Source organism: Mesoplodon mirus (assembly GCF_964341445.2).
Source record: "Mesoplodon mirus genome assembly, chromosome: 12".
NCBI classification, from domain to species: Eukaryota; Metazoa; Chordata; class Mammalia; order Artiodactyla; family Ziphiidae; genus Mesoplodon; species Mesoplodon mirus.
Genome location: NC_138988.1, coordinates 39,556,028 through 39,583,932, shown reverse-complemented (window position 1 = coordinate 39,583,932; position 27,905 = coordinate 39,556,028). Strand labels below are relative to the sequence as shown.

The window sequence follows — 27,905 nt, the reverse complement described above, 5'->3', positions numbered from 1 at the left end:
TTGCGGAGGGTCCCCGCGGGACGCGGAGCAGGATGTCTAGGGTTGCGGCTGGTGACCAGAGCCTTATCTCTCCGTGGGGTATCCAGGTCCATGGGGCCTCTCAAGCCTCCAGTTGAGGGCGCCACCCTCACTCAGGCTTTCCCCCTGAGACCTGGGGTGTCTCTGAGACCGAAGGGGCTCAAAGGCCTCCCTTCAACGCTGGGCACGCAGACCTTAAAGGCTGCGAGGTTCCCCTCCCCCGCACATAACACTGGCCCGGCGACAGGCCCGTTCTGCCCGAGTTCTTGAGGAACGCGATGTCCTGGCAGCTCCAAGTCTGAGAGGCTGGCGGGGAGTCAGTGCTGTCAACGGGCTGAGGGCAGTTCCTAGGGTCGGTTTGAAGGCCAGGGCAAATGCCAGGTCAGGGCTGCAGGCCTTGCGGACTGAGGAAGCCATCATGTTGCTGCCTTGACCAGGCCTTACTCTCAGCACCTGTGCTCACACTTCAGGCCCAACCTCAAGGCGAAGGGACAGAATTCAGGATGAAAGAGATAGAAACCTGGTCCAAATCTCCAATGAAATGAGCTAAAAATAGCCGAATATTCTTGGGGAGGGGGGAGGGGGCAGTGCTCAGATTTCTCCCAAAGGTCAGCCCAGCCTGAATCATTCATAGCCACTCTCCTACCCCCCACCCCCAAACAGAATGAGGCAATAACCATTTTCTATAGAAGTTTATTCCCAAAACAGAGCGCGGCTTCACGGAACAATTTACACAGACAGGAAAAGGAGCCACTGGGCTGGAGGGGGGGGGTACCCCCAGAGAGGGGCATCTACAGAACCTAGGACATAGCAAGGACAGCCCCCTCTCCCCACAGCAGGCCCCTCAACCCTTCAAGGGCTGGGGTCACTCTGGGTAAGGAGAGCTGGGGTCCTGGCTGGCGGGATTTGGCACCAGTCAGTAAAGTAGAACTTTTAATCTCCTTGGAAACTGCCTCCCAAGAGTATGCATGAAGGAGGTGGGTGTCTGCAGGGACCCTCCACAACCCTGCATGGCCACTGTTCCCAGTGGGAAGAGGATGCCTACTCTCGAGGCCTTCTGGGCCTGCTGTTCAGCAGGAGACTCAGGGCTGACCTTTGGCTTGGGGCTAGGGCTAGGGGTTAGAAACCCCTCAAGATGGCCAGGCTCAGGGTCCTCACAGGTGGGTCCTCCAAGCCCCTCTCCCACTTTCTCTACCTTTCACTTGTAAACGAAGGGAAAAAAACATTCTCAACTGTAAACAAAGTGTAAAAGTTCAAAGTTTTAAATTGTAAACAAAGTTGAAGAATGTTTTAAGTCTTGACCTGTAAACAAAGTAACAAAATTTAAAAGTCCCCAGTTCTGGACATCAGACAAAGTAATAAAAGTGAGAGTTTGTGAACAGGGTCCTAACAGTCATTTTTCCCTTTACAAGGGAATAAAGGAGGGATGGAAGCGTCACTTCCTGCAGCCCGGGTGCCTAGGGCCAGGGAGGCTCCTGTAAACATGGGAGGCAGTGGCACCTACATTCTGAGTCTTTAATTCCCTTGTTTTTGCTCCCCTTGCTCCCCCTCCTACCCCACCCTTCAGAATAAATTCTAGCAGGGGCAGTGTCAGGGAATTAAATGGCACCACAGACAACTTTTGTTCACAGCAGGGGCAGGGGCTGTGACCCCTCCATCCACCCTCTGCAGGAATGTCTGAATAGAGGCCTGAGCCCCTCCCCATGGGAGAAAGGGAAGCCTTGATCTGTAAACATGACATCTGCTGCTCCACCAGCGCTCCCCAGCATCAGTCCTGGGTCATAAGGCAGTAAGTGGCAGGGACTCCACATAATAAACACACACATCCACGGGGAGGGGCGGCATGAGCGAGCCCCTGTGAGGAGGTCAGAGGACCCCTGTTTCCAAGACCAACCCCCAGTCCCAAAAGTTTGGCCTGTGGGACATCCAAGAAAAAGCAAAGACTAATTCTGCACTTTGGGCCCTGACAATATTCAGATCAACCGGGGAATGGGGCGGGGGGGAGCATTTACCCCTCCTGTCTGAATAAGATGAAAGAACAATTAAATTGCCAGGGACCCAAATGGGGTGAAACTCTGCATCTCTTTCCCTCTGTCCCCCTCCCCCTCCCAGCCCAGCCTCAGAACCCCGGGAGACAGAAGAGCTGAAAAATAACATAAGCATATTTCTCTGGTTACAAAGGTACAAAACGTATAAAAGTCCTCCCTTCAGCTCCTTCATTCCGTGCACCTGTTACACACTTGCTCACATGCTCACAGACGGGCATGGACAGTCAGCACCGCAGCAGCAGAGAGAGCTGGGGGGCGGGGGTATAGGAGGCTGCCATGGGGTCAGCCCCCAACCCCTGGAGTCTCTTCTGTTAGCCCAAATCCTCCACCGCCCTCGGCTGGTCCTCACCTGCACGTCTGCCCCTCAGGAGTGACCCTCACTTCTGGGAACTCTGCAGAGATAAATGTGGAGATCGAAGGTGGTTGCTGAGAGTCAGGTGCCTCTGGACTCCCCCACCAAACCGGACCTGGGCAACCTCCCCCATCACCTTCGCCTCTCAGTCCCTAGCGTGCTTATGCCCACTCTGGGGTTCTCAGAGCACTTCACCCATTCTGGACCCCCAGACTCACCAGCAAGGCCCCTTGGCTGGCCACCTATATCTTTTCTCTAAGCACTTAGTGAGCACCTACTATGTACAGACTCTGTTAAGCACCTAACAGATTTTGTCTCAAAAATCTCCACACCTCAAAGAGTTTGCTACCACAGACATACTTTGCAGATGAGGAAACTGAAGCTCAGAGGGGTCAAGTGTGAGTCCAGAGCCTGAACCCCTGCTCAGTTACCCCAGCCCTCCCCCAACAGTCAGACCCTAAGGCTGGGCTGCAGGAGGACCCAGGTGGTGCTCACAGCTCCCTCTCATCCCCACCTCAGCATCCTTCCAGAGCCCTGGGCACCAGGCCCCCAAATCTCCTGCCCCTCTCTCCTTCCTGTCTTCTCCCCAAGCTCTGCTCAGGTTTTTTGTTGGTCTCCTGCCCCAAACCCAGGGTCTCCTTCCCTCCACCTACAGAAAGCCTCTCACCCTACAGACCTCCACAGAGCCTGACCTAGCTGTTCCTCCTTCTTAAAACTCAACTCTGCTTTTGGCTTCCAAGACCTGGTAATTCCTGGTTCCTCCCCACTCCGTCTCTGACTCCTGTACCCAGCTGCTTCCCAGGTATGTCTGCCATCCCCTACTCTGAGATGCACCGGGTCCCAACTCAATTCCTGTGTGTCCTACCCCACAGTGCCCATAGGCAGGAGGAACTTAACATTGACTGAAGGTGTAGGTGAATGAATGATTTCCTCTCAAAGTAAGTTCTTCAGCCTGGCATGTAAGGCACCTACATCCTGGCACTACTTCTGGTCCCTCCTTATCCCATACTACACCCTAAGCAAAGCCTCCCAAGCAAAGCCTCCTCGCCTCCCTGCCCCTTCCACATACCAGGCTACCTCCCGCTTCTAGGCCTTGGCTCCTGCCTTCCCCCCTCCACTAGCTCAAGCCCTTTGGAAGGCACCTCACTCTCCTCCTTAGTCTAGGAGGTGCAGGCCCCAGTCATACAGCCAGCAAGTTCTTGCTAATCACCCCACTCGCTGCCAGATTTCTGCCCTCAGGCTGTGGCGCCCTGGCTGCGCAGCGCCTGGGGTAGCCCATGCTCTCTGCCAAACCCCGCCCCATTCTGTGGCAGAATACAGGGCAGGGTGCGTGGGAGGTTGCCCTAGACTGATGGGGGTCTGAGCAGGTGGCCGGACCCTGCTTACTCTGAGTCGGGTGACAGCTCCGAGATGCTGTGGGATGTGGCAGAGCATGGCGTGGAGGGCCCAAGCGCAGAGGCTGTGGCGGAAGGCGTGGCAGTGGTGTGAGGGCCCGAGGGTGTGCTTGAGGACTGCACGGCGGAGGAGAGAGCTGAGGAGTTGAAGGAGGCGAGGATGGAGGAGAGAATGTCCAGCTGTTCTGTGGAGGGGCCGTGGCTAGGGCCACTGGCTGGGTCTCCCCTAACTCTGAGCAGCTGCGGGGGTGGCCCAAGGCCTTCTCGCGAGGGGTGCCGGCTAGGCACGTGGTCCAGCCGCTCCCCTGAGTTCGAGCTCCTGGACAGAGAGTCCAGGGGCCGGGATGGCAAGAGGGGGTCCCTTGAGAGTTGCCGCTGGGGAGACAGGGGCAGAGGTGGGGGCTGTGGGTCAAGGTCCCGGGCACCATGGGGCGGGGGCAACGTGCTCAACCACTCGCAGGGCGCCCCTAGGTCCAGCGCATCCCGTGACCCAAAGCGGCCAGCCACGGCACCAGGGTAGTCCCTGGGTGGCTGCCTCCGTGGTAGGGTGCTGCCCCGATCCCTGGGCTCCAGACGGCCTGGCACGGCATCCAGGCGTTCCTGGGAACCTGGCCGACTCAGGGGACGCAAAACAGGGGCAGGGGCCTCCTCCAGTCGTTCACGGCTCAGCTGCCGCCTGAGGAGCAAGTCCAGCTGTTCTCGGGAGGAGTAGCGGCTGGCTGGCTGCGAAAGGCTGCCAGTGCCCGCTCCGGCATAGATGCGACCATAGGAGGCAGCTGGCACAGCACGGTGGCCCAAGGTGGCTGCACGGCACCAGGACAATTCAGGGGCGCCCCGGGTCTGTGGCACCAGCGGGTACTGCAATCGGTTCTTCAGGATGCCTGTGGGAGGAACAAACGGGGGACAGTGTGTGTATGGGGGCCAGGAACTCCCTGGGTCTAGGGATGCAGCAGCCTCTGGAATCCCTGTGACACAGGGTTGGGGGCAGAAACCCTTTGGGGAGGGGGTATAGAGGCCGTTCCTGGGAATCCCAGAGAGGCTGCAGGATAGGGGTAAGAGTGAGGCAGTAATCCCCGGGGTCAGGACAGAGGCAGTCCCCGTGGTGAAGGGGTCAGGGCAAACCTCCCCCCAAGGTCAGAGGAGGTGCAGCCCACAGGTCCTGGTAATGCAAGCCAGGGTCAAAGAGGCAGGAATCCCCAGGGTTGGGGCAAGAGCAGTCCCTGGGGTCCCTGTGATGCAGGGGTGAAGGGAGAAACCCCTTGAGTTGGGACAGGGCCAACCCCTTGGGGCCCCTGTAAAGCAGGATAAGGTGGCAGAAACCTTCCAGGTTAGAGCAAAAGTTCTGAGATCTGGGGCAGAGCAGCCCCTATGGCCCCTGCAAAGCAGACTAGGGTTGGGGGAGGGGGAGGAATCCCCCGGGTTGAGGTAGGAGTGGCCTCTGGGGTCTCCGTGGTGCAGGCCAGGGTATGCGGGGCAGGCAATTCTCAGGTCAGGATGAGGCCGTCCCCTGGGACTGTGAAGCAGCTTAGAGGAACAGAAACACCCATATCAGAGCAAGAGAAGCTCTCAGGATCCCTGTGAGGCTATTTGGATTAGGAGGATGAAATCCCCTGGCTCAGGGCATGGGCAGTCCCCAGGGTCCTTGAGGCACAGGCCAAAGTCAGGGATCCATACCTTTTCTCTGGCGCTGGGCCCGACCCAAGGAGGTTTCATCTCCACTGGTCAGGGCCAGGTCCGGCTGGTTGTTGTTGGCTGCGTCCTTGCTGGTGTCCAGTCCCAGGCGCCTTTCAGAGCCCCAGGTCTGCAGAGCACAGGGAGCAGCCTCACATCCCCCCAGGGCTGGCCAGTAGGACAAGAGATCATTGCCATCCACATCTGTGGAGCCAGGGCAGATAATAGGAGTCACCCCAGTGACTCACAACCCCTGTGATCCAGACTCAGTGGCCCCCTAATCCTAATGACTTCTGAAATCTGGGTCTTTCTCATGGAGCAGAGGTAGGAATAGGAGAGTGTGTCTCAGAGATCAATGGAATCATCCAGTGAGGGGGATACTGGTAAGCTCCCCCTACTCTTGACTGGAGGTGGATAGAGCCTGGAGGTGGGGAAGAGGAGGGGCTGGAGAGATGACATGTCACCCTATAACATCCCTGACCTTGTTCTTCTGTTGCCTGGGCCGCTCCTGGGTCTCTAGCCAGCAGAACTCTGCTGGGAGGCTGGATGGGGAGAGGTATGTGGGGGACCAGTGATGACCCCAGGTTCCCAATAAGTCGGTTCCAGGAATCTTCAGGGGATAGCAGGCTTTCTGAGTCACACCAAATGGAATATGGGGTATCTCTTGGTCGCCCATGGGGTCAGAGGGCCCCATCACCTTTGGGGTGTGTAAGGAGCCTCTCACTCTGGGCTGCCCGGCGGAGTGGACGCTGGAAACGCCCCCGCGTCCGGCCATTGTCCTCACTTTCTGAGGATGGGATGGACAGGCTTCTCTCCTCCTCCAAGGACAGGTCACTGTCAGAGTCAGAGTCTGCACCTGGAGTTGGGAGATCAGGAGGAAGACACAGTGGTGGCCAGGGGAGGTGAGGGACTTGGGGGTCTCAAGGAAGGCTATGGCAAGGGGGCTGGGGCCCTGGGGAGAGAGCTTGGAGTGGGGGTAGGGACAGAAGGGCTGGGACTTGCCAGGAGAACCAGGCCTGGGTGGGTAGATGCTTCCTGGGGCCGTGACCTCGGGGGAGCTCACCCCAGCATAGTCAGCTGCTGCTCCCAATCTGGGGCAGAATGAGGAATGGGGGAGAGACCCTCTACCTCCCTCCTCCCTGGGCCAGGCTCCCACCTCCACCAGCATCTCGATGGAATATGGCCACATCCAGGTCAGTGGGGCCAGCGTGAGCCTGGAGGCCGTGGTCAGTGTGGTCAGCAGCCGAGCCATGTCGAACCAGGACATTGTCCCTGGAAATGCAGGAGCCCCCCCCATCAAAGAGGGGTGTGATGGGGTGCTTTGGACGCAGGTGTGTCCATGAGTAAACAGTCAGGTGCATGTGGTATGGCTCTGAAGGTACCCCTGGGTGTGTGGCAGGAGGTATCTGGGGCAGAGGCAGCAGCAGAGGCCCAGATGGCCGAGATGGGTGGAGCCACCCCGAGGACCTGGTAAAGCGGGGCTGGTCTGAGCTGTGTGCCCCCCTCACGAGAAGGCCCCTCCCCTCACCTGAGGTAGCTGCGGCCCCGCTGGCTGTCTTGGTCCTGGGTCCGGCCAGAGCGGGCACTGCTCACTGAGGAGATGGTGGAGGCACCCAGAGTGATGCGGATAAGGCCGCTCTCCTCGAAGAGGGCTGTGTTGTTGTAGGCCCCGGGGCCCTGGGGAGGTGGTGAGGACAGGAGTGTGAGCCAGCCTGGAGAAGCCTCAAACCCGGGCCTCCCGGGGCCCCCTCCCTGACTCCCTGGCCCTGAGAGCCCCTCACCGTCCCAGGTGCTGGCCTGGCCTCCTCGGGCGCTGCCTTCCTGCCCAGACAGGCTGGTGTCCAGGCAGCCCGAGCATCTGCATTCAGGACACAGAAGAGCAGCAGCACCGCCAGGCCCTGCGGGTCAGCAAGGATCATTGAGGGGATAGTAAAGGTCAATGAGAGGTCAGAAATGAGGCAGAAGTCAGAGTAGGGCCACAAGGGGGTCAGCTAGGGCTGGTGTAAGTCACTGTGGGTCAGCAAGTGGGATTGGTCATTGCAGATTAGAGTGAGGCAGTGAGAAGCCCAAGGGGGGACCCAGTAAGGGAATCCGGGAAAGTCAGCAGAGGCAGTGAGAGGTCAGAGTGGCATGAGTGACTGGGGTCAGTGAAGGTCAGTGTGGACCAGCAAGCAGCCAGGAGCCTCAGCACTGGTGAAGGTCAATCCAGGATCAGCAGTAGTCTGGTGTCAGTCATCAGGTGGGAGTCAGCTCTAGGCCTGGGGTCAAGGCCCTGGGCCCCACCCTACTGAAGCCCCATCTGGTCCAGGGTGAGGGAGGGGCGCCAGAGTTACCTGGAGCCCACAGAGTCCGGCGTGGAGGTAGTGGAAGGCCAGGATGCTGTGGTTGACCGCCAGGAGGCCAAAGAGCCAGGAGGCACTGACCAGTAGAAGGAGCAGAAATGAGCTGCGAAGGGTCCTGCCGCGGGAACGTGAAAGGACACAGGACATGTGAGGGTCACGCAGAGCTCACACGGGAGACATGGGAGGACACGCAGGGTCACAAAGAGGACACACAGGGGATGTGGAGGGAAAGAAACTCACACAGAAACATGGAGGTCTCAGGAGGGCACTAGGGAAGTCTGGAAGTCACAGAAAGAACCAGGAGAGTACTCAGGGAACCATGAGGGGACACGGGGAAAGCAGACTGAAAGCGGGGGGTGGGGCATAAGAGAAAGCATGGAAGGTAGGTGGACATGCACGGGGCAAAGGGCAAAGTGAGCCACCCAGGCCTTGGGAGATACTGGAGAGACAGCAGGGCACAGCCAGACCTGTGGGGCCAGAGTAAGGCAAGGGTGCCAGAGAGGGACTACAGGCCAGGGCAGATGTGACTTCATCCCCCTACCCAGAATCTGGAGCCCAGCCTGCACCAGGGATGCTCTGGGAACCCCCAAGCCCCACCCAGGAGAGGGCTGCCATTCTGGGAATCCCCCACTTCCTCCAGCCAGCCAACTCACAACGCAGAGGTCTTCTTGGCCTCCCTCTGTCCAGTGGAGCAGGATGTTCGGGCAGCGAGGAGAAACATGGTCCCATTCATCTGGACCCGTGGCCAGACATGTGGAACAGGGGCAGGGCAGAGAGAGACAGAGGTAGTGAAAGAGACAGAGAGACAGGGACAGAGAGACACTAAGACTCAGAGAGAGAGGCAGAACCAGTGAGAAACATATGCAGACACACACACACACACACATGCAAAATACATAGATCAAAAACAAAGAGAAACAGAAGAGGGGGACTTCCCTGGTGGTGCAGTGGTTAAGACTCTGTGCTCCCAATGCAGGGGGCCTGGGTTCGATCCCTGATCAGGGAACTAGATCCCACATGCATGCCACAACTAAGAGTTAGCAAGCCGCAACTAAGGAGCCGGAGAGCCACAACTAAAGGAGCCAGTGAGCTGCAACTAAGGAGCCCGCCTGCTGCAACTAAACCCAGTGCAACCAAATAAACAAATATATTTAAAAAAGAGAGAGAGAGAGAAACAGAGGAGCTTAGAATCATAGAAAAAGTCAGAGATAGGGAACGAGAGAGGGACTGAAAGATGGAGGTGGAGAGAGAGACAGAGGTAGGGAGAGGAAGCCGAGTCTCTGACCCCACACCTCCCACCTCCATGCCCGTTGGGCAGGAACAGAAATGGAGGCTAAGCCCAGGAAGCCTGCAGACTGCCACCTGGCACCCTTCAGCTGATACCACCACACCTGCTGCAGGGCCGCCTCCTGCGACCCCCCACCAAGGGGAGTGCAAGGTGGCACTGAGTGGAGGGCACTCACCATGATGACGAGGACGACAGGGCCTGCAAAACTCCAGATGAGCGGCTCGTGGATCGAGATCCAGCAGAAGTCAGGGTTCCCGTAGCCCTCGGGATCCAGGCCAACAGCCAGGCCTGTGGGGGAGAAGAGATAGGACAGAGGGGATGTATTCTAGAGCTGCTGACTCTCACGTATGGGGAGAAGCTGGGGTGGGGGCAGAGCAGGCTCCTCCCTGAGCGAATGGCAAGGGAGATTGAGGTTGGTGTCACGATCAGGATTGGGGGCAGGGGCAGGGGTCAGGCCATGTGATGGATGGAGGTCAAGGGTCACAGGCCTGGTTGAGGCCAGTGAGCAGGGCCCTCACCCAGCAGCACAGCAGGGACGCCCCAGCCCAGGGCGTGGTAGAAGCGCATGGCGCCGCGGTCCACATTGCGTGGCTCGACCTGCATGCGGTAGAGGTGCAGCCCCTGCACGAGGAGCCACGCGAAGGTGCTGAGGAAGAAGTAGTGCAGGAGGATGGCAACCGCGGTGCACAGCAGCTGAAGGCAGGGTTGGGGGGCGTCAGGACCTCTCCTGCCACGCCCCACATCTGACCCCTAAACCACTGCACCTGACCCCAGCATCCTGCCCCAAACCCTGGCCCCAACCTGAGCACCCCTGATCTCTGACCCTGAACTCTGGCCCCAGGCCTTCCTGGGCCAGGTGAGGTCATCAGGACACAGGTCCCCTGGCCCTGACCCTGCACCTGGTTTTGGGTCCTGTGGATCCCCAGCAGGAAGAGGAGCTCTGCCACTCCCAGGGCAGCAGCCACATTGGCATGGATCCCACGCATGTTGGATTTGAGGCTGCGCAGGCTCAGCAAGACGGCTGCGGTCAGCAGCAGCGCGGCCACAGACACTGCTATGACCACGTGGGTGAACACAGCCAGCAGCTCCAGGTCACCCTCCAGCCGCTGTGGGGACAGGGATGGTCACTGGGGTATTGGGCACTCCTGCCCTTTGACCCTCCCACTTCCTCGGGACTCTGAACACAGCCCCACCTCACGGGGAGAGGCATCCATGAGGACCCCGAAGGTGCCCGTCCGGCTGCAGCGACACCGTGCGTGGGACCCGTTCCTGTGCACCAGCTCACAATCCCGTGCTGTCCATATGCCGTGCTGGTCCGCCCTGTGGCCACAGGGCAGTCAGACCTACCATCCCCTCTGGGGAGTGCCCCATCGCCAGGCAGGGGTTTGTGAGAGGCAGTGGGAGGGGCCGAGGGTGCCTGGAGTTGGGGAGCAGCATTCCTCATGGGTCTGGGTGCACAGGGGCATTGGTGGGGGCCCCAGGGGCAGGCTGGGCCTCCCAGGGGCCACCAGGGGAACCAAGGGTTTCCAGAGTGGAGGTCCTCACGGGCCAGGTGGGTCCCACTGCACGCAGATGGCCTTGCTGCGATTCGCTGTCTGTAGCAGGCGGAACTCCAGGCTGATCGGGGACTCTAGGACACCCCTTAGGAAGTTGCGTCCATGGAACACAGCCACACTGACCACCGGGGAGTTCATAACAGGGTTCTGGGGAAGCCTGAGGAGACAGCCCACCTGGGCTTGGGCACTGCTGACCTCCCCAGGCTCTGGCTGCCCACCTCACTGTCTTCACGTCACTTGCCATGGCCCACCCAGAGTCTGAGATGCCCTAGAGTGGATGCTGTTTCTGAGAACCCTTTTAGCCTCTGTTGGGCTGCTTCAAGACCAGGGGTCCGTGGCCTGGTTCTGCAGAAATGCAGCTGAGAGGCTTCGGACCCGCTGCCCACACTGGAGTCTGAAGCCCAAGCAGCTACAGACTTTGCCTCTCAGTGCCTTCCCTTCCACCCCTGGCTGACCTCCTTCAGTCAGCCAGTCTTTGCCTATCTCCATCGGCCAGTTTGCCTGTCTGTCTGGCTCCTGTATCCTTTATGTGCCTGACCCCAGCTGTGGCTCTGTGTCTATCTCCTCACTTGCACAACTGCCCAGAACATGATTCACACAGAGCCGAGCATGGACAAGGCTCCCAGAGTCATGGGCAGGAGCCTCTCTGTATGATTGTGAACCTGCTCATTTGTCCACCAAAAAAGGGGGTGCTAGGCTGGGGAGAAGCTTGCGGGAAGCCCAAGGGTGAGGAGCCTGGGAGTGACTCTACTCATACCTGGCACCCCGGCGCTCGGCCTGGAACTGGGCAGGGAGCAGCCCCCCTAAGGTGCGGTACACCAGGAGGATGATGATGGAGATCCCAGGCTCAGGCTCTGGGGGGGCCGGCGGGGGGGCCACACTCGAGGTGGTGGAGTTCTCCACGCTGCTGCCACCTGTGGACAGAGCTGCCAGAGGAGGGGGAGGAGTCACTGTTGGTGACCTCTGATCCCAAGCACCCACAAACGCAGCTCTGAACCCAACCCAGCATCAAGCATGGGAATCTCTTCCCTTTGCTGGTCCAGAACCAGGGTGGGTGCGGAGAGCAGGAGCCCATGAAGGACACATGGGTCCCCCCAGTGCTGGATCCTGACTATCAAGGCCTGGGCGAGATCACTTATGGTGAGGGGGAGGGTCTGGCAAGGGGAGAATTGACAGGAGGGCGACATGGCATCTGGCTTGGGGGGCAAGGAAACAGGATCTGGCCCATGGGTCACCCCAGGGCTCTTACCTTCAGGTGGGGACGGCCGTGGGGCCTGGGAAGGCAGCAGCACATGCGTGTGAGGATCCCAGGCATCCTGGCCCCGGAAAAGGTTGCTGTGGTAACGAGGGTAGCGACGGGTCCCCCGGCTGGGACTGGGGTGCTCCATGCGGTCAATGCTGAGCACTGCCCGGGAGGAAGAGGGGTGAGACCCAACAAGGATCTCCTCCCTGTGCTGAGGGTCCCACTCCCTCCTCCTCCCATCCTGTACCTAAGTTCCATGACCCACAGCCTCCTTGCTACCAGTGCAGAGCCTGTCCCTGCAAAGCGCTGAGGGTGGCAGCACAGCCTCCTGCCACTAATGTTGACATCAATAGCCCCCAGCCCCTCAGACCTCCAGGTCCTTGCCCTTTCACGGCCCCCGGCCCCACCCCACCCTACCCTCCACATACTGATGTTGGGTGTCACCAGCCCCACGGGATTCAGGTACGTGAGTTCCATATTCCTCGCGAGCGTGGCCGCGTACTCCTCCAGGTGCTGCACCAGCCCGGCGCTGCCTGGGGAACACCCGGGGGCCCGCTGCCCCAGCGCTGCCCACAAGTCCCCAGTCTCTGGAGCAAGCAGTGCAGAGCCGGCCCACAGCAGATTCTGGGAGGAGGGAGGTGAAAGTGGGCCCAGCCAGGTGAGGATGTGTGAGGGGACAGGGCATGCCTGAGGGGTCTGGCCAGGTGCTCAGAGAGGTCCCAGTAGGGTATGGCTCTGGAGGGAACAAGGGGAGAGAGAGAGAATCCAGGGCCTTCACTTCCCCGGGGTCGGGAGGGGCCTGAGCAGAGAGGTGGGGGTCAGGGCCAGGGGATCGGGAGCCCAAGGTGTAGCCCCACCTCATTGAAGTGGGCGTCTTGTGTGGCTGTCAGCCCGAAGCCCTGCTGGTGACTCTCAAAGGCCAACAGGTGGGCCAGCAGGCGTGCAGTGACTCGGACATCTTGGCTGAAGTAGTGGTCAGTGTGGCCAGTCACCTCCCGTAGCCTCTGAGCCAGCTTCTTAGCCTCCACAGTATCCAGGACTGTCTTGTTCAGCTCTAGGCCATCCAGCTGCCAGGACAAAGATGGGGATGGTCGCTCTGTGGTCCCTTAGGCCTTTCTCAAAAGCCTCACAAGAAGGTCAAGGGCTGGGGCATGATGTCTGGGGCCCAGCACAGGCCTGGGGAGACTGAGGCCAGGGCCAGAGCCAGGGCTGGTCTTGAGTGCAGGGCAAGGTCTGGGCAGTCTCACCAGCAGATTGAGTTCTCGAAAGGCAGGGGAGGTACAGTTGAAGAGGTCAGGCTCCAGCCAACCCTGGTCCTCGTCGCATAGCCGCACGGCAGCTCCTGAAGGCATTTGATCCCTTGTCAGGCCTGGGGCCTGGACACCTTCATTGAGGAGGTGACCACAGCACCCTCCCCTACCCCAGGGGGAGCTCTGAAGCAGAGACCAGGTAGTAGGCATCCATGGCTGGACCCCTGGATAGAAAAGCCCCAGCCCCTAGCCCAGATGGGCCCCAGGAGCTTGTCAGTCAATTCCTGAGGGGTCTATGGACCATTTCGAACCACCATGACATAAAGAAGAACACAAGGGCAGGACTGTGTGTGTGCATGTGCACCCAGACACACACACACAGGCCAGGACAGCTTCACAGACATGTAGCCCAGGGCAAGAACACACAAACCAATGCTCACACCTGCACACGAGTAGATGTGTGGCCCAGGACAAACACACAGATACACAGTGCGCCCCCAGGAGAATTTTGTGACCAAAATGAGGTGGGGGTGAAAGTTCTCACACAAATTTTAACTGCCCCAGTGGTGACTTTGTTGCCATCTCTCCCTTATCTGTGAGATTGGAATTAGAGTTGAATGAGAATTGACCTGGGCCTTAAGAGAGCTTGTAGCCACCAGCAAGAGGCCCCCTGACTTAAACACAGAACCCCCTCCCCAAAAGACAGACACAGACGCGTGCACAGGCACAGAAAGACACGCACAAGAGCATGCACACGCAGACAGTCTCTGTCCAGCCACTGCAGAGACCTCAAGCAGCGGGAAGGGTTCTGTGAGGACCTCAGGCAACAGAGAGGAGTCTGTGGGGTCCTCAAACAGAGGGCAGGGGTCTTTCAGGACCTCAGGTAGTAGGGAGAGGCCTGCAGGAACCTCAGGAACTGAGAAGGGGTCTACAAGGACCTTAGGAAGTGTGTGTGTGGGGAGGGGGTGTCCTCAGGCAGTGGGGAGTGGTCTCTGAGGACTTTAGGCATCAGAGAAGGGCCCCCAGGGTCCTCAGACAGTAGGAAGGCCTCCAGGGGCTTCAAGAAGTTGGGAGTAGCTTTTAGAGACCTCAGGCAGTGAGGAGGGGTCTGCAGGGACTTCAGGCAGCAAGAGGGATCTGCAAAAGCTCTGGCAGTGGGAGGGGGCAGCGCACCTGAGCAAACACGTACCCCTTACCTGCACCCCGCAATCCTGCCCAGAAGCCAAGAGAAACAGATGGAGGCTCAATGAGGATGTGGGGAGGGACCCAGAGCCCCTAAGAGGTAGGGAGGGGCCCACATCGACCCCTACCCAACTCCCACCTCTTTGTAGGAACAAGGCCAACCAACTCAGGAAAAGAGGTGGCTCCAGCAAGTCGGAGGTCAGGCCTACCCCGACCCTCAGCTATTTGCCTGTCCCCCAGGTACTCACCCAGAGCCCCCCGAGGACAGGGCACTGAGGCCAAGACACCAAACTTGGTCTGAGGCCACCACACACCAGATCTCAGGGACTTGGGGCAGGCGTCATAGAGCACTAGGGAGGAAGGAGGCACTGAGCCAGGCAGCCAGGGGCTGGAGCAAGGGAAAGCTACATCCACTGCCCCCCACCTACCCCAGGCCCACTGCCTACCACTCTGCTGCTGGCCTCATGGGAGCTGGCCCATTAGATTCTGTGACAGGTCCTCAAAATACTTGGGGCAAATGTGGGAGTGCCTGGGTGTAAGTGGTCTCCCTCAGAGAAGCCTCCCAGAGCCCCTACCCAAGAAGCCAAGCATGCCATGGGACTTGGTGACAGCGTGCCAGAGCCAGCCCTCTATATATGGAGCTGGGTGGAGCCTGCTCACCCTGGCAGCCGCTGGCTGTCACCTCTGCAAAAGGACTGTCACAGCTGTTGCACTGGCGGCCAAGGGCTCCTGGGCGACAGGGGCACTGCCCACTGTGGGGGGCGCATGAACGTGAGGTGGAGCCCACAGGGTAGCAGTCACATGGGAGGCATGAGTCGCTGCCCCGCGGTCGGTAATGGAATTCCTGTTTGAGAATGGGTCAGGGGCCTGAGGTCAGAGGTCAGGGATTAAGGTAGGGGTCTCAGGTCAGGGCTTGGGGAATGAGTGGAATCAAGGGCAAAGGGTCAGGAGAACAGTGCTCACAGGCCAGAAGGAAGACGGGCCTCAAATGAAACGTAAGAGAGGGGTTAGATGTCAAGGACAAGAGATGGCAGTTAGGTCACGGCATAGGGGTAAGAGGTCAGGGGCTGAATCAGGTGGCAGAGGTCAGCAAGCTGGATGAGAATCACAAAACATGTCTACAGAAGAGTTAAAAGGTCAGGGGATGGGGACAGGCGCACCTTGCAGTGACACTGCCCATTTGTCTTGTTGCAGTTGGGATCAAAGCCCTTATGAACGTCGCAGTTGCAGGGGCCACACGTTGGGCTCCCCCACCAGCCCCGTGGGCACTGTTGGTCCATCCTGGGGTGGACAGGCACGTGAGACGCCTCCACCACATCTCAGTGACCCTCCCTAACTCCCACCAGCTCTTTCCATCATCTCAGCCCCCAGCCCCTTACCTGTGCTCACAGTGGTGCCCAAAATAGCCACCTACACAGTCGCAGGTATAGCCATGGGGGGCCCCAGGGAGGTGCCGGCATGACCCCTGATTCTGACAGGGGTTCAAGAGGCAGGCGTCCACACAGCCCGGGCCATAGTAACCTGCAGGTTGGGTCAGGGAGCTCAGGACACTGGCCACAGAGCATGGGAGGAAGCAGGCACCTGTCCTTCTCAGTCCCTGCCTCCTCCAGGCTCTCCAGGTCCCCCAATCTTCACCACGAGCCCCAGATCACCCTGCCCCAACCCAGGCCCCACCTGGCCAGCAGGTACAGGAAAAGGTCTGCCAGAGGTCTCGGCAGTCAGCATGGGGTGGGCAGGGCCCAGATGCACAGGCGTTGGTCACGACACAGCCAGGTTCCACGTTCACTCGGTGGCTCGGGGGAAGCAGGGCTGGGGAGCCCGAAGGCGTGGAACCAAGCCATACTCCCTATGGACACAGCCAGCAAGGAGTGAGACCCATGCCAAAGCACCTTAGCCCCAAGTCCAGCAGAGCCAGCCACCTGGTCTGATGACCCCTGACATGCAATTTCCCTACAAACCCTAGACCCTGACCCAATGATCCCAATTCAGTGGCCCCATGGGACCCCTAATCATGCTGTCCCTGAAACAGGCCTCTAATGACCCTTGATAATTTAAGCTAGACTCTCACCTCCAACAGCACAGAGAGGCTTGACCTGTCTCTGATGGCTCTGGGTCACCACTACCCCTATGCCAACCCCCGTGTGAATGCAGCATTTCAGGTCCCAAGGCACCTCTGATCTCTGACCACTCACCCTACTGCCCCATATCATGTTCGCATGCTGACCCTCACCTGGATACAGCCAACCAGACCCTTAGGAGCCTCCTCTTCACTGCTGGGGGGCAGGCCTCCCACATGGAGTCGCTTTACCTTCAGGCCCTGAAGCTCACTCCCCACCGCCAAGGTGTCCTGGAGGAAGGGGACAGTCAGCACTGGGGGTGTGGGGGGGACCTGATGGACCCCTGCCCTACCCCAGTGTCAGTCTTGGCCTTATCCTAGACCTTATCCTGCACTACCATGCTCTGTCCCTCTGGCCCAGAGGACTGGTCTGGAAATGAGATGCTCCCGAGTATGGAGGACCTGCTGGAGCATGGCGGACGGGTGACAGGAAGTTTTCAGTCCAGAGCTGGGCTCAGACTGGCCCTTCTCTCCTGGACCCAGAACAGACCCCAAAATTCCATGACTTTGATCTGGGAAGATCAGGAGACCAGAAGAGGTTTCCAGAAGTTTGGCGAAGTGCTAGCTGCAGAGGTACCCCAAGAGTAGGCCAGAAATCTGCGTAGCCTCCCTGACATGAGGAGGGTATAGCAGAGTGGGCTCAGAGCGAGGACATGACGAGGGGGACTCGGGGGAGAATATCAGACTATGTGCAACGGAGGGAAGTGAGAGGACTAGAGGTGGGGTCAAATGAGGTGGGTCTAGGCGGAAGGCTGAGAATGGACCACCCCAGGGTTAGAGGTCAGACCTGGAAGAGGCTAAAGTCCAATGAGACCATGAGGACATGGTGGCCCCGCCGGCCACCTGGCTCCTCCTGCAACTCCAGCCGCAGATCATGCCATCGGCCATCACTGACAGTCACCTGGTCCAGGAGGAGGTGGGCAGCACGGCCCGAGCCCCTGGTCACTGTCACAGACAGCAACCCCCGATCCAGCTGCGGGTAGAGAGGCACAGCCCTGGGGTCAGAGCCCCAAGTTTGGCTGGGGCTAGGAGTATCAGGAGGTGAGATCAGAGGGCTCAGAGGTCAAGAATATCAGAGGTCAGTACATCAGGGACAAGGCTATATTTGGCACATAGAGCACTGTGCCCAGGGACACTATGCAGCAGAGAGTGAAGTTAGGGGGCAGAGGTCAGGACGAGGGGTCATGGATTAGTGCAGGTGGCACAAGAGAGCTATGCTGGTGTGCTGCACCTGCAGAGGATATGATAGTGGGGAAGAGGGTCAAGGGCCCGGGTCCAGAGCAGGGTCAAGTATAGTCAGTACACCTGGCAGAGAAGTATGCTGTGTGACCAGGCCTGAAACCACAGGAATGTTGCTGGTGCATTAGAGGTTGAGAGCTGAGGGTCTAGGGAGGGGTCAGGAGGACAGACACACCTGACAGAGGACTGTGCTATGTGGCCCAGCCTGGACTTGCATCAGGACCCCCTGCTTCGCCCGTGTCCGAAATGCCAGCCCCAGGTACCACGGCACAGACACAGCCATGTCATTTCCAAAGTCCCAGCTCAGTGTGCCGTTGCCACGGAAATGGTGGGGATGGGCCATAGCTGGTGGGATAAAAGGAGGAGGGTCACAGGCCTCACCTCAAGAACAGAATTTACCCTGCAGGCTCCTCCTGCCCCAGGCTGCCCACTCACTGAGCCGACAGTCTTTGCCTCCGAAGCCCACAGGGCAGTCACAGCTGAAGCCACCCCAGCGCTCTGAGCAGAAGCCGCTGTTCTTGCAGGGGCCTGAGTCACAAAAGTGCAGCTTGGCCTGGCAGCCTGGGAGAGGAAGGTACATAGAGGAGGTAAGAACACAAGGTGGTGGTGGGGGGCAAAACACAGAGGTCCAGGGGGGCTGAAAGTGGCCATGATCTTAGCCCCATGTTCTCTCGGGGGGTAGAATTGGTAGGACTCAGGTCCTAAAGGCTAGGCTGCAGCATTCTGCTTGCCAGGAAAGGAGACAAGGAGGAGATCAGATTTTGAGTTAATCCACATAGCTTTCCACCCTTTCCCTATGATGAGGACATGGCCTACCTGCCATGGTGCCATTGTTTGCGACAAAGGATGCCATGTCCACTCGGCGGCCATCAATGTGCAGGTCCCGCATGCAGCCAACAAAATCCTTGTGGTTCACGGGGAAGTTCTCGGGAAGGTTGGGGACACCCCCCAGGAGCAGAGGGCCTGTCAGGTCCAGGGACCTGGGGGTCAGAGGTCCAGGTCATTGGTGGGACTGGGGCCAGGGTAGGTTTGCTCCTGGTGGGGGGCATAGGAAATGGAGGGGGTAGGACTCAGAGGGTATGGTGATTGAGCGGGGAGGGTAAAATCAGGCTGAGGAAGGAACTGGAGACTTACTTCAGTTGTGGGGGTGCAAAGGAGAGTTTATGATGGGCAGATGGTTTGGGGAAAGGTGGAAGAGGCTGGGGTTGAGGATGAGGATGAAAAAGGGAGGCATTTGGGTGGCTGGGGGAGGGGATGGGGGTCAGGTGGGCTGTGGGGCATTAGAGAGACCAGGGGAGTGGAACCTTTGGGGGAGTGGGTGCCTGGGGACTGTGTGGGAGTGGGCAGTCTGGGCAGAACACAGAGAGAGAGGTTAAGGTGAGGTGGGGTTTCAGCATCCTAGTGGGGAGAGGGAAATACGGTGGTTTGGGGAAGGATGGGGATTTTGGTAGGCAATATTGGAAGGCTTGGAGTAGGCTTTGGAAGGCAGAGGGCTTGAGGATCAGGGGCTGGGGGCCTCACTTCTTGGAGCTTGTTTGTGTGCCAGCAGCCGCGCATGAGTAGTTGCCAATCTCAGCACCAAACTGCAGAGCCACAGCCATGTCGCAGTCATCCACGCTCAGCACAGCCACCTTGTCCTTGGAGGGGCCCTGAGCACCCCCCAGGGCATCTGTCCGGGGCTAGAGACCCAGGCACACCACTCAACAGGACCCCCAGGGTGATCCCTGAGGGGCAGAACCTGGCATCCCAGCTCCCCCCATACTCCCATGCCAAGGGTGGTGCCCACCTTGTTGTAGTATCTCAGATGCACTGTGTGCCACTGCCCGTCATTCAGGCCCCCTGGAACTGTGGGGCTGACCACTGTATTGGACTCACCTGTGGGGTGGATGTGTATGGAGGCTTGTCTGGAGCTGCTAAGTCCCCCTTCTCCTCCCACCCAGTCGTGAAGGCACAGCTACTCCCAGGGTGACCCTGGATGCATCAGATAACTCCCCCCACTGGTGGCCACGCTGGCTGGACCAGAGTGCCTTTGGACAGGTAGGAGAAGCACACACTTCGTGGAGAGATGGGCTTTCCCATAGGGAAAGTGGTCCTCACTGTTGTCTGTTGGGCGTGGAGGTGTGTGTTCAGGTGTGCCCGTGGGGCTTGCACCCCTCAGCCATCTCACCCATACATGCACACACTCGCGCCCACACTAGTCCGTGGGGGCACCCACCGGTGGAATATGTGAGTCTCACTTGCCCAGCCACGAGCTCCAGGGCCAGGAAATCATGCTTCTCGTTCAGGCGCCCGTTGTAGAAGAGCAGCCCACTGGGCTGCACCGTGGCGAACCTGGGTGGGGGGGGGGCGCGTCACAAGCCGGACCCCTCCTCACACCCACCATCCCTGTGACAAGAAGGTTTGAGGGAGCTCACCCACGCTAGGGTGAGAGAGGAAGTGGTGAGAGAGGGAGGGGAGGGGGCGGTGTCCTATGGGACGCCAGGGTGGGGCCGTCAGGAATCTGGGTCTTGAAGGTAGTGGGGACCGCGTGCAGGCACGCAGATGCGGGCGGGCACCTACGAGAGGGACAGCGTGAGGTGGAAGCGCTGCCGCAGGCCGCGGAACATGACGAAAGAACTGGGCGGGAAGGAGCGAGCCGCCACTTCGCAGCGCGGACCCTCGAAGGCACCGCCCGCCGGGCACTGGCAACGAAAGCCGCCGTCGGGCCCATTGGCGCAGGTGCCCCCGTTGCGGCAGACGCCGGGCACGCAGCGTCCGGCCTCCGTGTCTAGCTCGCAGTCTTCGCCTAGGGGTCAAGCCGCGGTCAGAGGCGGTCAAGACCGCGCCCGCCAAAGCGCCAGCGGGCCCCGCCCCTCCGAAGACCACGCGCTCCAGGCGAGCGCCAAGACCTCTGAAAAGTCGAGCTCCCTCAAGTGGGCAGCCCCTAGTTATACCTGACCCCGCCCTCCCTCCCCGCCTGGCTGCGACCACGCCCCTCCCATGGTCCCGCCCTGTCCACTACCGCGGACCTCAGGGCCCCGCCTCTGCCCAGGGCCACGCCTCCTTCGCTACCTCGGCCCCACCAAAGCCTCTATTTCTTCGCGGTCTTAGGCTCCCTCTGGACCAGGTTCTACCGCTTCTGGACTAACGGCGCCCAAATCGACCCCGGTTGGCTCAAGAGTGGTGCCCAATCCTCACTTGCACTGCAGGTTCACCCAGCCCCGCGCCCTGCTCACCTGTGAAGCGCGGGCGGCAGACGCAGGTGTAGCCGCCCTCGCGCCGCGCGCAGGCGCCGCCATTGCGGCAAGGGTTGGAGTAGCAGAGATCGAGTTCCGTCTCGCAGAAGTCTCCCGTGAAGCCTGGGGGGCAGCGGCAGCGCAGGCCTGCGATGGGCTGGATGGGTCTGAAGAGCGTGGAGGCGGAGGCCAGGAAGGGCGCAGAGGAGTCAAAGCGCAGCACAGACACACATTTCATGTAGTTCTCACAGGGCTCGCGCAGGCATACGTTGTCGTCGAAGGGCAACACGTCCAGGAGAGAGCGGGCGGCAAGTGCGGCTCGGCGCACGTACAGCTGCTCCTGCAGCTCCTCGGAGCTGAACCAGGGACCTGCAGATCCAGCCCCGGCCCCGCGTGGTGCCAGCGCTGAGAAGCTCACGTTGAGCACGGTGCCCCCCACGTCTGTGTCGTTCTGGATGTTGAAGATGAAGACGTCCTCGGCGGGTGTGGCAAGTACTGCGGCCACGCCTTCCAGGAAGTGGCCTAGCAGTGGCGAAAGGAAGCGTTCCTGCCACATGTTCTCAAGGCGAACGGTCAGGCTGTTGGCCAGCAACTCCTCCGTGATGATGATCACGCGCAGCACACACTGTGCCGTTACACGATGTAGCCCATCTGCAGGCGGAAGTGGGGGAAGTGGTCAGTCTGGGGTCAGCGGCTGCTCCTCCCTGGGACATAAGAGGGCTGGGACCAGTGACTGCTCAGTCCCCCAGCACCTCTGTGTTAGCAGGCTGACCATGCCAGGACACAAGGAGGTCTGAAGCTTGTGATCACCAACTCTCTCAGCATCAAGGTGTCAACAAGTTGCTGCTTCGTCTTGCCTCCCTCCAACACAGGCAAGGGCCTGAGCCAGGGATCAACCAACCCCCTCTCTGTCCCAACAGTGCCCATGGGTCAGCAAGTCATTCCTCCAAAAGCACACAAGAAGGTCCCTAAGTGATCAGTAACCCACCCTTCCCCACGTTATCATGGTCAGCAGGCCAATCAGGACAGAAAGAGGAACCAAGGCCACTGACCACCGACTTTCCTTCCTCTCATCCCCAGCATTGCAGAACCAGCAAAACATGCCCTCCAAAAATATCCCTCTAGGTCAGGGATCACCCATCCCCTATCTCTGGTCAGTCACCTGCTTTCCCAGGGCACTAGAAGGGTCCCTAACCCTGTGACCACTCAACCTCATCCCCCAGAACCCTGGGTCAGCAAGCTCCCTCTCTCCGGGAGGGCCTTGGACTCTGGCCTCCTCCTCAGCATCCTTGAATCAGCAAGCTGCCCATCACCCCAGACCTGGGTCCTGCAATTTCAGTGCCCACCCCCAGAAATGAGCATGAGGTGCTTATATGCCTTGTCTCCAGACCCTAGTACACACTGGGTGGCCAACAGCGATGGTTGTCCAGTGAATTGAGGGATGAATGTGCCTTCATTGGCAGTGCCAGGAGTCCATGCTCCAGAATTGGGAAATAAGCACTGGTAAAGTCTCTCCCAATCCCTTCAGCCTCCAGTATTCAGGACTGCAAGAGCTTCTCCTGCCTGTGCTCTCCTATGAGGGAACAGCTTGTGAAGGCCTGGGGACATGGCTGCAGAAAAGAGGCGGGTGGACCTCTGGACATTTCCCCAAAGGGCAGGGCCTTAGTCAGCCCCTTCAATAGCAGCCAGGTCTGCTCTCTGCCTGAGGCTGCCAGAGTAAACTGCTGTTCCCAACCACTAAACTACTGGCCTCCCTCTCCTCCACAGATGGGCCGAGGGTCATACCAGACCCAAAGTAACCCTTCATGTGAACAGGGATGTGGTGTGGGCTGACTGGCCTATGCTGGCTTTTCCTGGGACCTCCAGAGCATTACCCCAGGACCTCTAGCCTTTCAGAGGGAGGGGAGCTATCCCTAGATTAACAAGCAGACATTTCTTTACAGTCAGCAGACAGTTCTTTACAGTCTTTATGGGGTCTGCTAATGCCCTAGAATCTTTGGGGTTCTGTGGAGACTGCCCAAGACCCTAAACAGAGACTATATGACCCTAACCTGTGAAGCAGATCCTGTGGGGTGCAGGAAACCAGAGCTTAAGGGATTCTTGGAAGGCTTGAAAATCCCTCGTTGGTTTGAAGTGCCTTGTGGGGCCCCTGAGGACCTGACAGGCTGAGGTCACTGGCTCACTTGATTAACCCCCGCCCCTCACCTGTGACAGTCACCAACATGGAGGCCACCAGTGGGCGGTTGTTGTCTAGCTTGCGGCTGAGTCGAAGCTCCCCGCTGGTCTGGTTGACCACCAGTAGCTGCAGCTCATTGCCCCGCTCAAAGGAGTAGAAGAGGTGGTCAGAGACATCAGGATCATAAGCAGGGATGCGCCCAATGATGCCTGAGGGGAAAGTGTCTGAGCGGTTGGATACATAGTTGTTGAAGAGGATCTGGAAGTTGTTGAGCACAGGGCTGTTGTCATTCTGGTCAACCAGGCGGACGTGCACAGTGGCCCGACTGACCAGAGGGGCTGATGTGGCCTGCACAACAATCACATATTCCTGGCGAGCTTCATAGTCCAGGTCAATGAGTGCTGTCAACTCTCCAGAGAAGATATCCATTTGGAACAGCTCAGGGATGTTCCCCTCCACAATCTGGTACATTATATGAGCATTGGGGCCTTCATCAGGGTCCAATGCAGTGATCTGGGCTACCACCGAGCCCACAATGCTGTTCTCCTTCACTCGCACCTCAAACTCCTCAGCTGGGAAGACCGGTGCATTGTCATTAACATCCTGCACCGTCACCTGGATGCTGACTGGAGTCCGAAGCGGGGGCACACCTCGGTCCACTGCGTAAGCAGTCAGTTCATACACTGGCACTGCCTCCCGATCTAGCCGCCTCACTGTGCGGACAATGCCAGAGGTGGGCTCAATGGTAAAATCTCCATCCCCATCTTCCCCATTCTGGAAAGTGTACTGGACCCGGCCATTGGCATGAGCATCCCGGTCAGTGGCTGAGATCTGCAGGACACTGGTGAAAGGTGGGGCATCCTCAGAAACCAGCCCTGTGTAGTGGGAGGCCACAAACTGTGGAGGGTTATCATTCACATCATTGACCATCACCTCCACATAAGTAGTGTCTGCCTTCTGTGGGATGCCATTGTCCCGAGCTGTAATAGCCAGTGTGTAGGTCATCTGGTCCTCATAGTCCAGTGAGGCCTGCAGTGTAATGGCCCCTGAATCTGCATCAATGCGGAACTGGGGCAGGTTGTCCTCCAGGAGATAAGTAATACGAGCATTCTCACCCACATCATCGTCAGAGGCACTGATGACCACCACGGTGCTACCCACTGGCCGATCCTCATTCACACTCACTGAGTAGTGGGCACTTTGAAAGACAGGCCGGTGAGTGTTGGCATCTGTAATGTTGATGTGCACGTAGCAGTGATCATGAAGGGCACGGTCAGATGCAGTTAGCACCAACTTGAAATAGCGTTCCTGCTTGTAGTCCAGTGGCAGAGCCAGTGTAACCAGACCTACACCCCCCTGGGAGCTGATGGCAAAGCGATTCCGAGTGTTGCCTCCTGTGATCTGGTAGCTGATGGCACTGTTGGCATCACGATCTACAGCAGTCACACTCACCACACTGGTGCCCACGGTCGCATCCTCATTCAGTCGTAGGTGGTACTCCTTCATAGTGAACTCAGGGCGATTGTCATTAACATCCAGCACAGTCACTGTGACGCTGGCTGAAGCTGAGAGTGGGGGTGAGCCATGGTCTCGGGCCTCCACACCAAAGAAGTAATGCTCCACAGACTCACGGTCCAGGGGACCACTCACAGAGATCCAGCCAGTGGCACTGTTTATCACAAAGGGTGTATCAGATGCCACACCAGTTAGGGAATACTCCAATCTGGCATTCTCTCCATGGTCTGCATCCACTGCCTGAATGTGGATGACTGAGTGGCCCAGGGGCGCGTTTTCCAGGACAGAGACCTGGAAGGGCGTGCTGACGAAGATAGGAGTATGGTCATTGATGTCGACCACCTGGATGCTGGCCAGGCCTGTGTTGTTGGACAGTGGTGGGCGGCCTGCATCCTGAGCCCGGATGCGCAAGGCATACTCTCGCTCTGCCTCAAAGTCCAGAGGTGCCACCACCTGGATCTCGCCCGTGAGGCTGTCGATGGCAAAGTGGCCGCGGCTGTTGCCACTGATGATGTTGTAGTGCACCAGTCCGTTGGCGTCCTTGTCCCTGTCGGTAGCCGAGACGCGTAGCACCACCGTATGGGGGCGCACATCCTCGCGCACCTGCGCCACGTAGCGTTTCTCGCTAAACTGGGGCGCATTGTCGTTCTCGTCCAGCACGGTTATGTGCACACGCACAGTGGCAGAGCGCGGCCCGGGCTCTTGTCCCTGGTCGCTGGCCTCCACCACCAGCTCGTAACTTTCCATGTGCTCGCGGTCCACGCGACCGCTGGTGCTGATGAGCCCTGAGCGCGGATCAATTTCAAAGGCGGCAGAGGCGGCGGCGCGCTCAGCTGGCGGCCCCACAAAGCGGTAACGCAGGTTGGCGTTGGGGGGCGCGTCACCGTCTGTGGCACGCAACTGCAGGATGGGGTAGCCCTCCTCCACGTTCTCGCGAAGCGTCTCCCGGTATTGCGCCTGCTCAAATACCGGCGCGTGGTCGTTGCGGTCGGCCACTGTCACGGCCACCATGGTGGTGGCCGAGAGGCGCGGCGAGCCATGATCCTGCGCCGTCACGCGCAGGTAGTGGCGATCCATGCTCTCGCGGTCCAGAGCAGCCTCTGTGCGAATAAGGCCGCTCTGCGGGTCGATGCTGAACAGTTCTAGCGAGCGGCTGTTCATGAGCGCAGCCAGCGAGTAGACTAGGCGTCCGGCCTCGCCGATGTCCGGATCCTGCGCCACTACGCGTAGCACCGCGGTCCCCGCCGCCTCATTCTCGGGCACCAGTGCCTGGTAGTTGTACTGCGGAAACTGTGGGTGGCGGTTCGCGGCGCGACGGGGGCGAACCCGGCTCGTTGGGGGTATTCTCCAGGCTCCATGCTCGGTCAGGCCCCCAGTAGGGCGCGGCCCCGGGCGCTGCGGGAGGAAGCGGGGGCGGAAGAGGACGCGGGAGCGCATGCGCTCGGGCGTTGGCTCGGGAGCTGTCCGGGACTCTCGCAGTGCTGAAACAGATGCGGAAGCTGTCCTCTCCTTGCGAGGTGCTGAATCCAGCCCGGGCCCGGATCCCACGGCCCCGGGAGGGCGGTCCAGCCGGGGCCCTGTCCTCCTCGCTTGGGATGTCGCGATTCTCTCGCTCTGACCCCTGCGCCCCGGCGCCCACAGTTCCCCGCAGCAGCGCGTGGTTCCCACTTTTTGGGGGGCGCCTGTCCCAGTATTCCTCTGGGAGAACACCGGGTGGGAACCACGGGGCCGAATACGAAGGTCCGAAGGGAAGGGAGAGCTGTTCTCTGGGCCCGGGACCCCTGGGGAAAGACGTTCTGGCGACAGACTATCTCTTTGCAACGGCCCTGTTCGCCCGCAAGAGGAGACCTCTGGACGCCAGCATAACGGAGACCCTGGTCCTTGTCCTGTCTCCTGCCCGCGGCTGCCAAATGTCTTGACTCCATATTCCGCTCCCAACCCCGGCTGCTCAGGGGGCCCTCGACCGCTTTGATCGCTTTGCCTTCCCCCTCGGAGCCCCACGAAGACAGGTTCCCTGACTCCCAGGCCAGGCTTTCCATCCTCTCGGACCCCGGGCGACTCGGGACAAAGAGCTAAGGCTCCGCCGCCGATCCGCGCCCCTGGCCCCGTAGCAGCAGCTACCCCCGGGTCCCAACCTTGGCCCCCGCCGCCCCCCAGCTCCTCCCGGCTAGGAGGGAACAAAGAGAGGAGGAGAAGGAGCAGGAGTAGCCGGGTGGTCGGCCCCCTGAGACCCCACCACGGCTGCCGCCTCGCCATCACCCCTTACTTCCCCACACGGCCTCCACTGTCCTCCGCCTTGGTCCAGGCCTTGGGCCCGCCTCGCTGCTCGGGCCCCCACCCGGGGCCCTGCCGCCGCCCTGGTCCCCGCCTCTAGGCCTGTCGCTCCGCGCCGCCGCCACCCTCTGGGCACCATTTACTCCGCGGCCAGAGTCCCTTTGGGGAGCGGCCCCGGCTTTTGCCGCCCCCACCACAGCAACCCCGACGCTGCTGCCGCCTCCCGCCGCTCCAACATGGCTCCCGGCCGCTGCGATGGTTCGTTCCACCTCCGCCCCGAAGCCCCAAATCCGATGGTACAGGCTGTCGCGCATGGCAGCTCTGGATATCGAAGTTACTGCCGCCATCTTTATTGAGGTCAGAGCATAAGTGCTGCCCGCGGTCCTGAACCGGGCTTGGTGCTTCACTGCCCCTAGTTCCACCCTCCTCATGGCCACCGCCCTCACCAGCATCCCTCCCCCTAGGGCGCTGTCTCAGCTCCGTCTTCCAGCTTTCTGCTTGCGGATCTCTTGTCTCCCTTCCTGAGCACTGGTTTCGAACCCTGTCCCGGATTTTGGTCTGAAAATTTGGTGCCCATGATGTGCAGAGAAAGCGTTCTCATGACTCTTGGGCGGGGATACCATGTGGAATCCTGGGGTCGGAGGGGACGATGGCTGGACGGGGCCTGGGGTGCCAGCAGGCCAAACAACAGCCTTAACTGTTCGATCAAAACTTCGCTTTGTTTGTTTTTTGTTTTTGTTTTTTTGGCTGCGCTGGCATGCGGGATCTTAGTTCCCCGACCAGGGATCGAACTCGTGCCCCCTGCAGTGGAAGCGCGGAGTACTAACCACTGGACCACCAGGGAGGTCCCGATCAGCGAGTTTTAACTCATGAAACATGTCGCGACCATCTGTTTGTTTGGAGCGCCCCAACGGAGCAAACTTCCCTGCCTTGCTGGCCGCCAGCAGTCTTCCGTGTTGGGGGCTCCTCCACTGGAAGCTACACTCCCTCCTCCAGGCCGCGGGTCTCTGGAGTGCTCTGGAATGC

The 27,905-nt window shown here is 59.5% G+C and overlaps 1 protein-coding gene across 5 annotated transcripts; it reads right to left on the bottom strand.

Annotated features, from left to right (window-relative positions):
- Window positions 1-100: 100 nt before the first annotated feature.
- Window positions 101-27,143, bottom strand: CELSR3 (cadherin EGF LAG seven-pass G-type receptor 3). 5 transcript variants are annotated; one of them, XM_082638118.1, is made up of 36 exons: window positions 23,120-27,143; window positions 20,915-21,565; window positions 20,259-20,484; window positions 19,915-20,030; window positions 19,486-19,574; window positions 19,221-19,378; window positions 18,516-18,679; window positions 18,135-18,260; window positions 17,875-18,044; window positions 17,248-17,433; window positions 16,575-16,691; window positions 16,019-16,190; window positions 15,724-15,865; window positions 15,505-15,625; window positions 15,005-15,188; window positions 14,593-14,694; window positions 14,359-14,373; window positions 13,160-13,254; window positions 12,770-12,979; window positions 12,341-12,536; window positions 11,919-12,074; window positions 11,427-11,595; window positions 10,659-10,826; window positions 10,307-10,433; window positions 10,013-10,219; window positions 9,632-9,806; window positions 9,289-9,401; window positions 8,479-8,558; window positions 7,817-7,940; window positions 7,265-7,381; window positions 7,012-7,160; window positions 6,640-6,755; window positions 6,181-6,339; window positions 5,487-5,687; window positions 3,805-4,693; window positions 101-2,458 (listed from the first exon to the last, which is right to left on the bottom strand). In XM_082638118.1, the coding sequence occupies exons 1-36, from the start codon at window positions 26,859-26,861 to the stop codon at window positions 2,431-2,433; spliced, it is 9,960 nt and encodes a 3,319-aa protein (XP_082494244.1). In that variant the 5' UTR covers window positions 26,862-27,143; the 3' UTR covers window positions 101-2,430. The 5 variants fall into 5 exon arrangements, with proteins under 5 accessions (XP_082494244.1, XP_082494245.1, XP_082494243.1 ...); XM_082638119.1 differs by having other exon boundaries at window positions 10,659-10,787; XM_082638117.1 differs by lacking the exon at window positions 14,359-14,373.
- Between the last annotated feature and the right edge of the window lie 762 nt (window positions 27,144-27,905).

Bases quoted from the DNA above. Each gene is read 5' to 3' on its own strand.
- CELSR3 (XM_082638118.1), bottom strand. From the start codon at position 26,861: ATGGCGAGGCGGCAGCCGTGGTGGGGTCTCAGGGGGCCGACCACCCGG. The intron at 16,191-16,574 runs GTGAGGGTCAGC...CTGTGTCCATAG, and splicing joins GTCTGGTTGGCTGTATCCAG to GGAGTATGGCTTGGTTCCAC. The intron at 7,161-7,264 runs GTGAGGGGCTCT...CCACCTCCCCAG, and splicing joins CCAGGCCAGCACCTGGGACG to GGCCCCGGGGCCTACAACAA.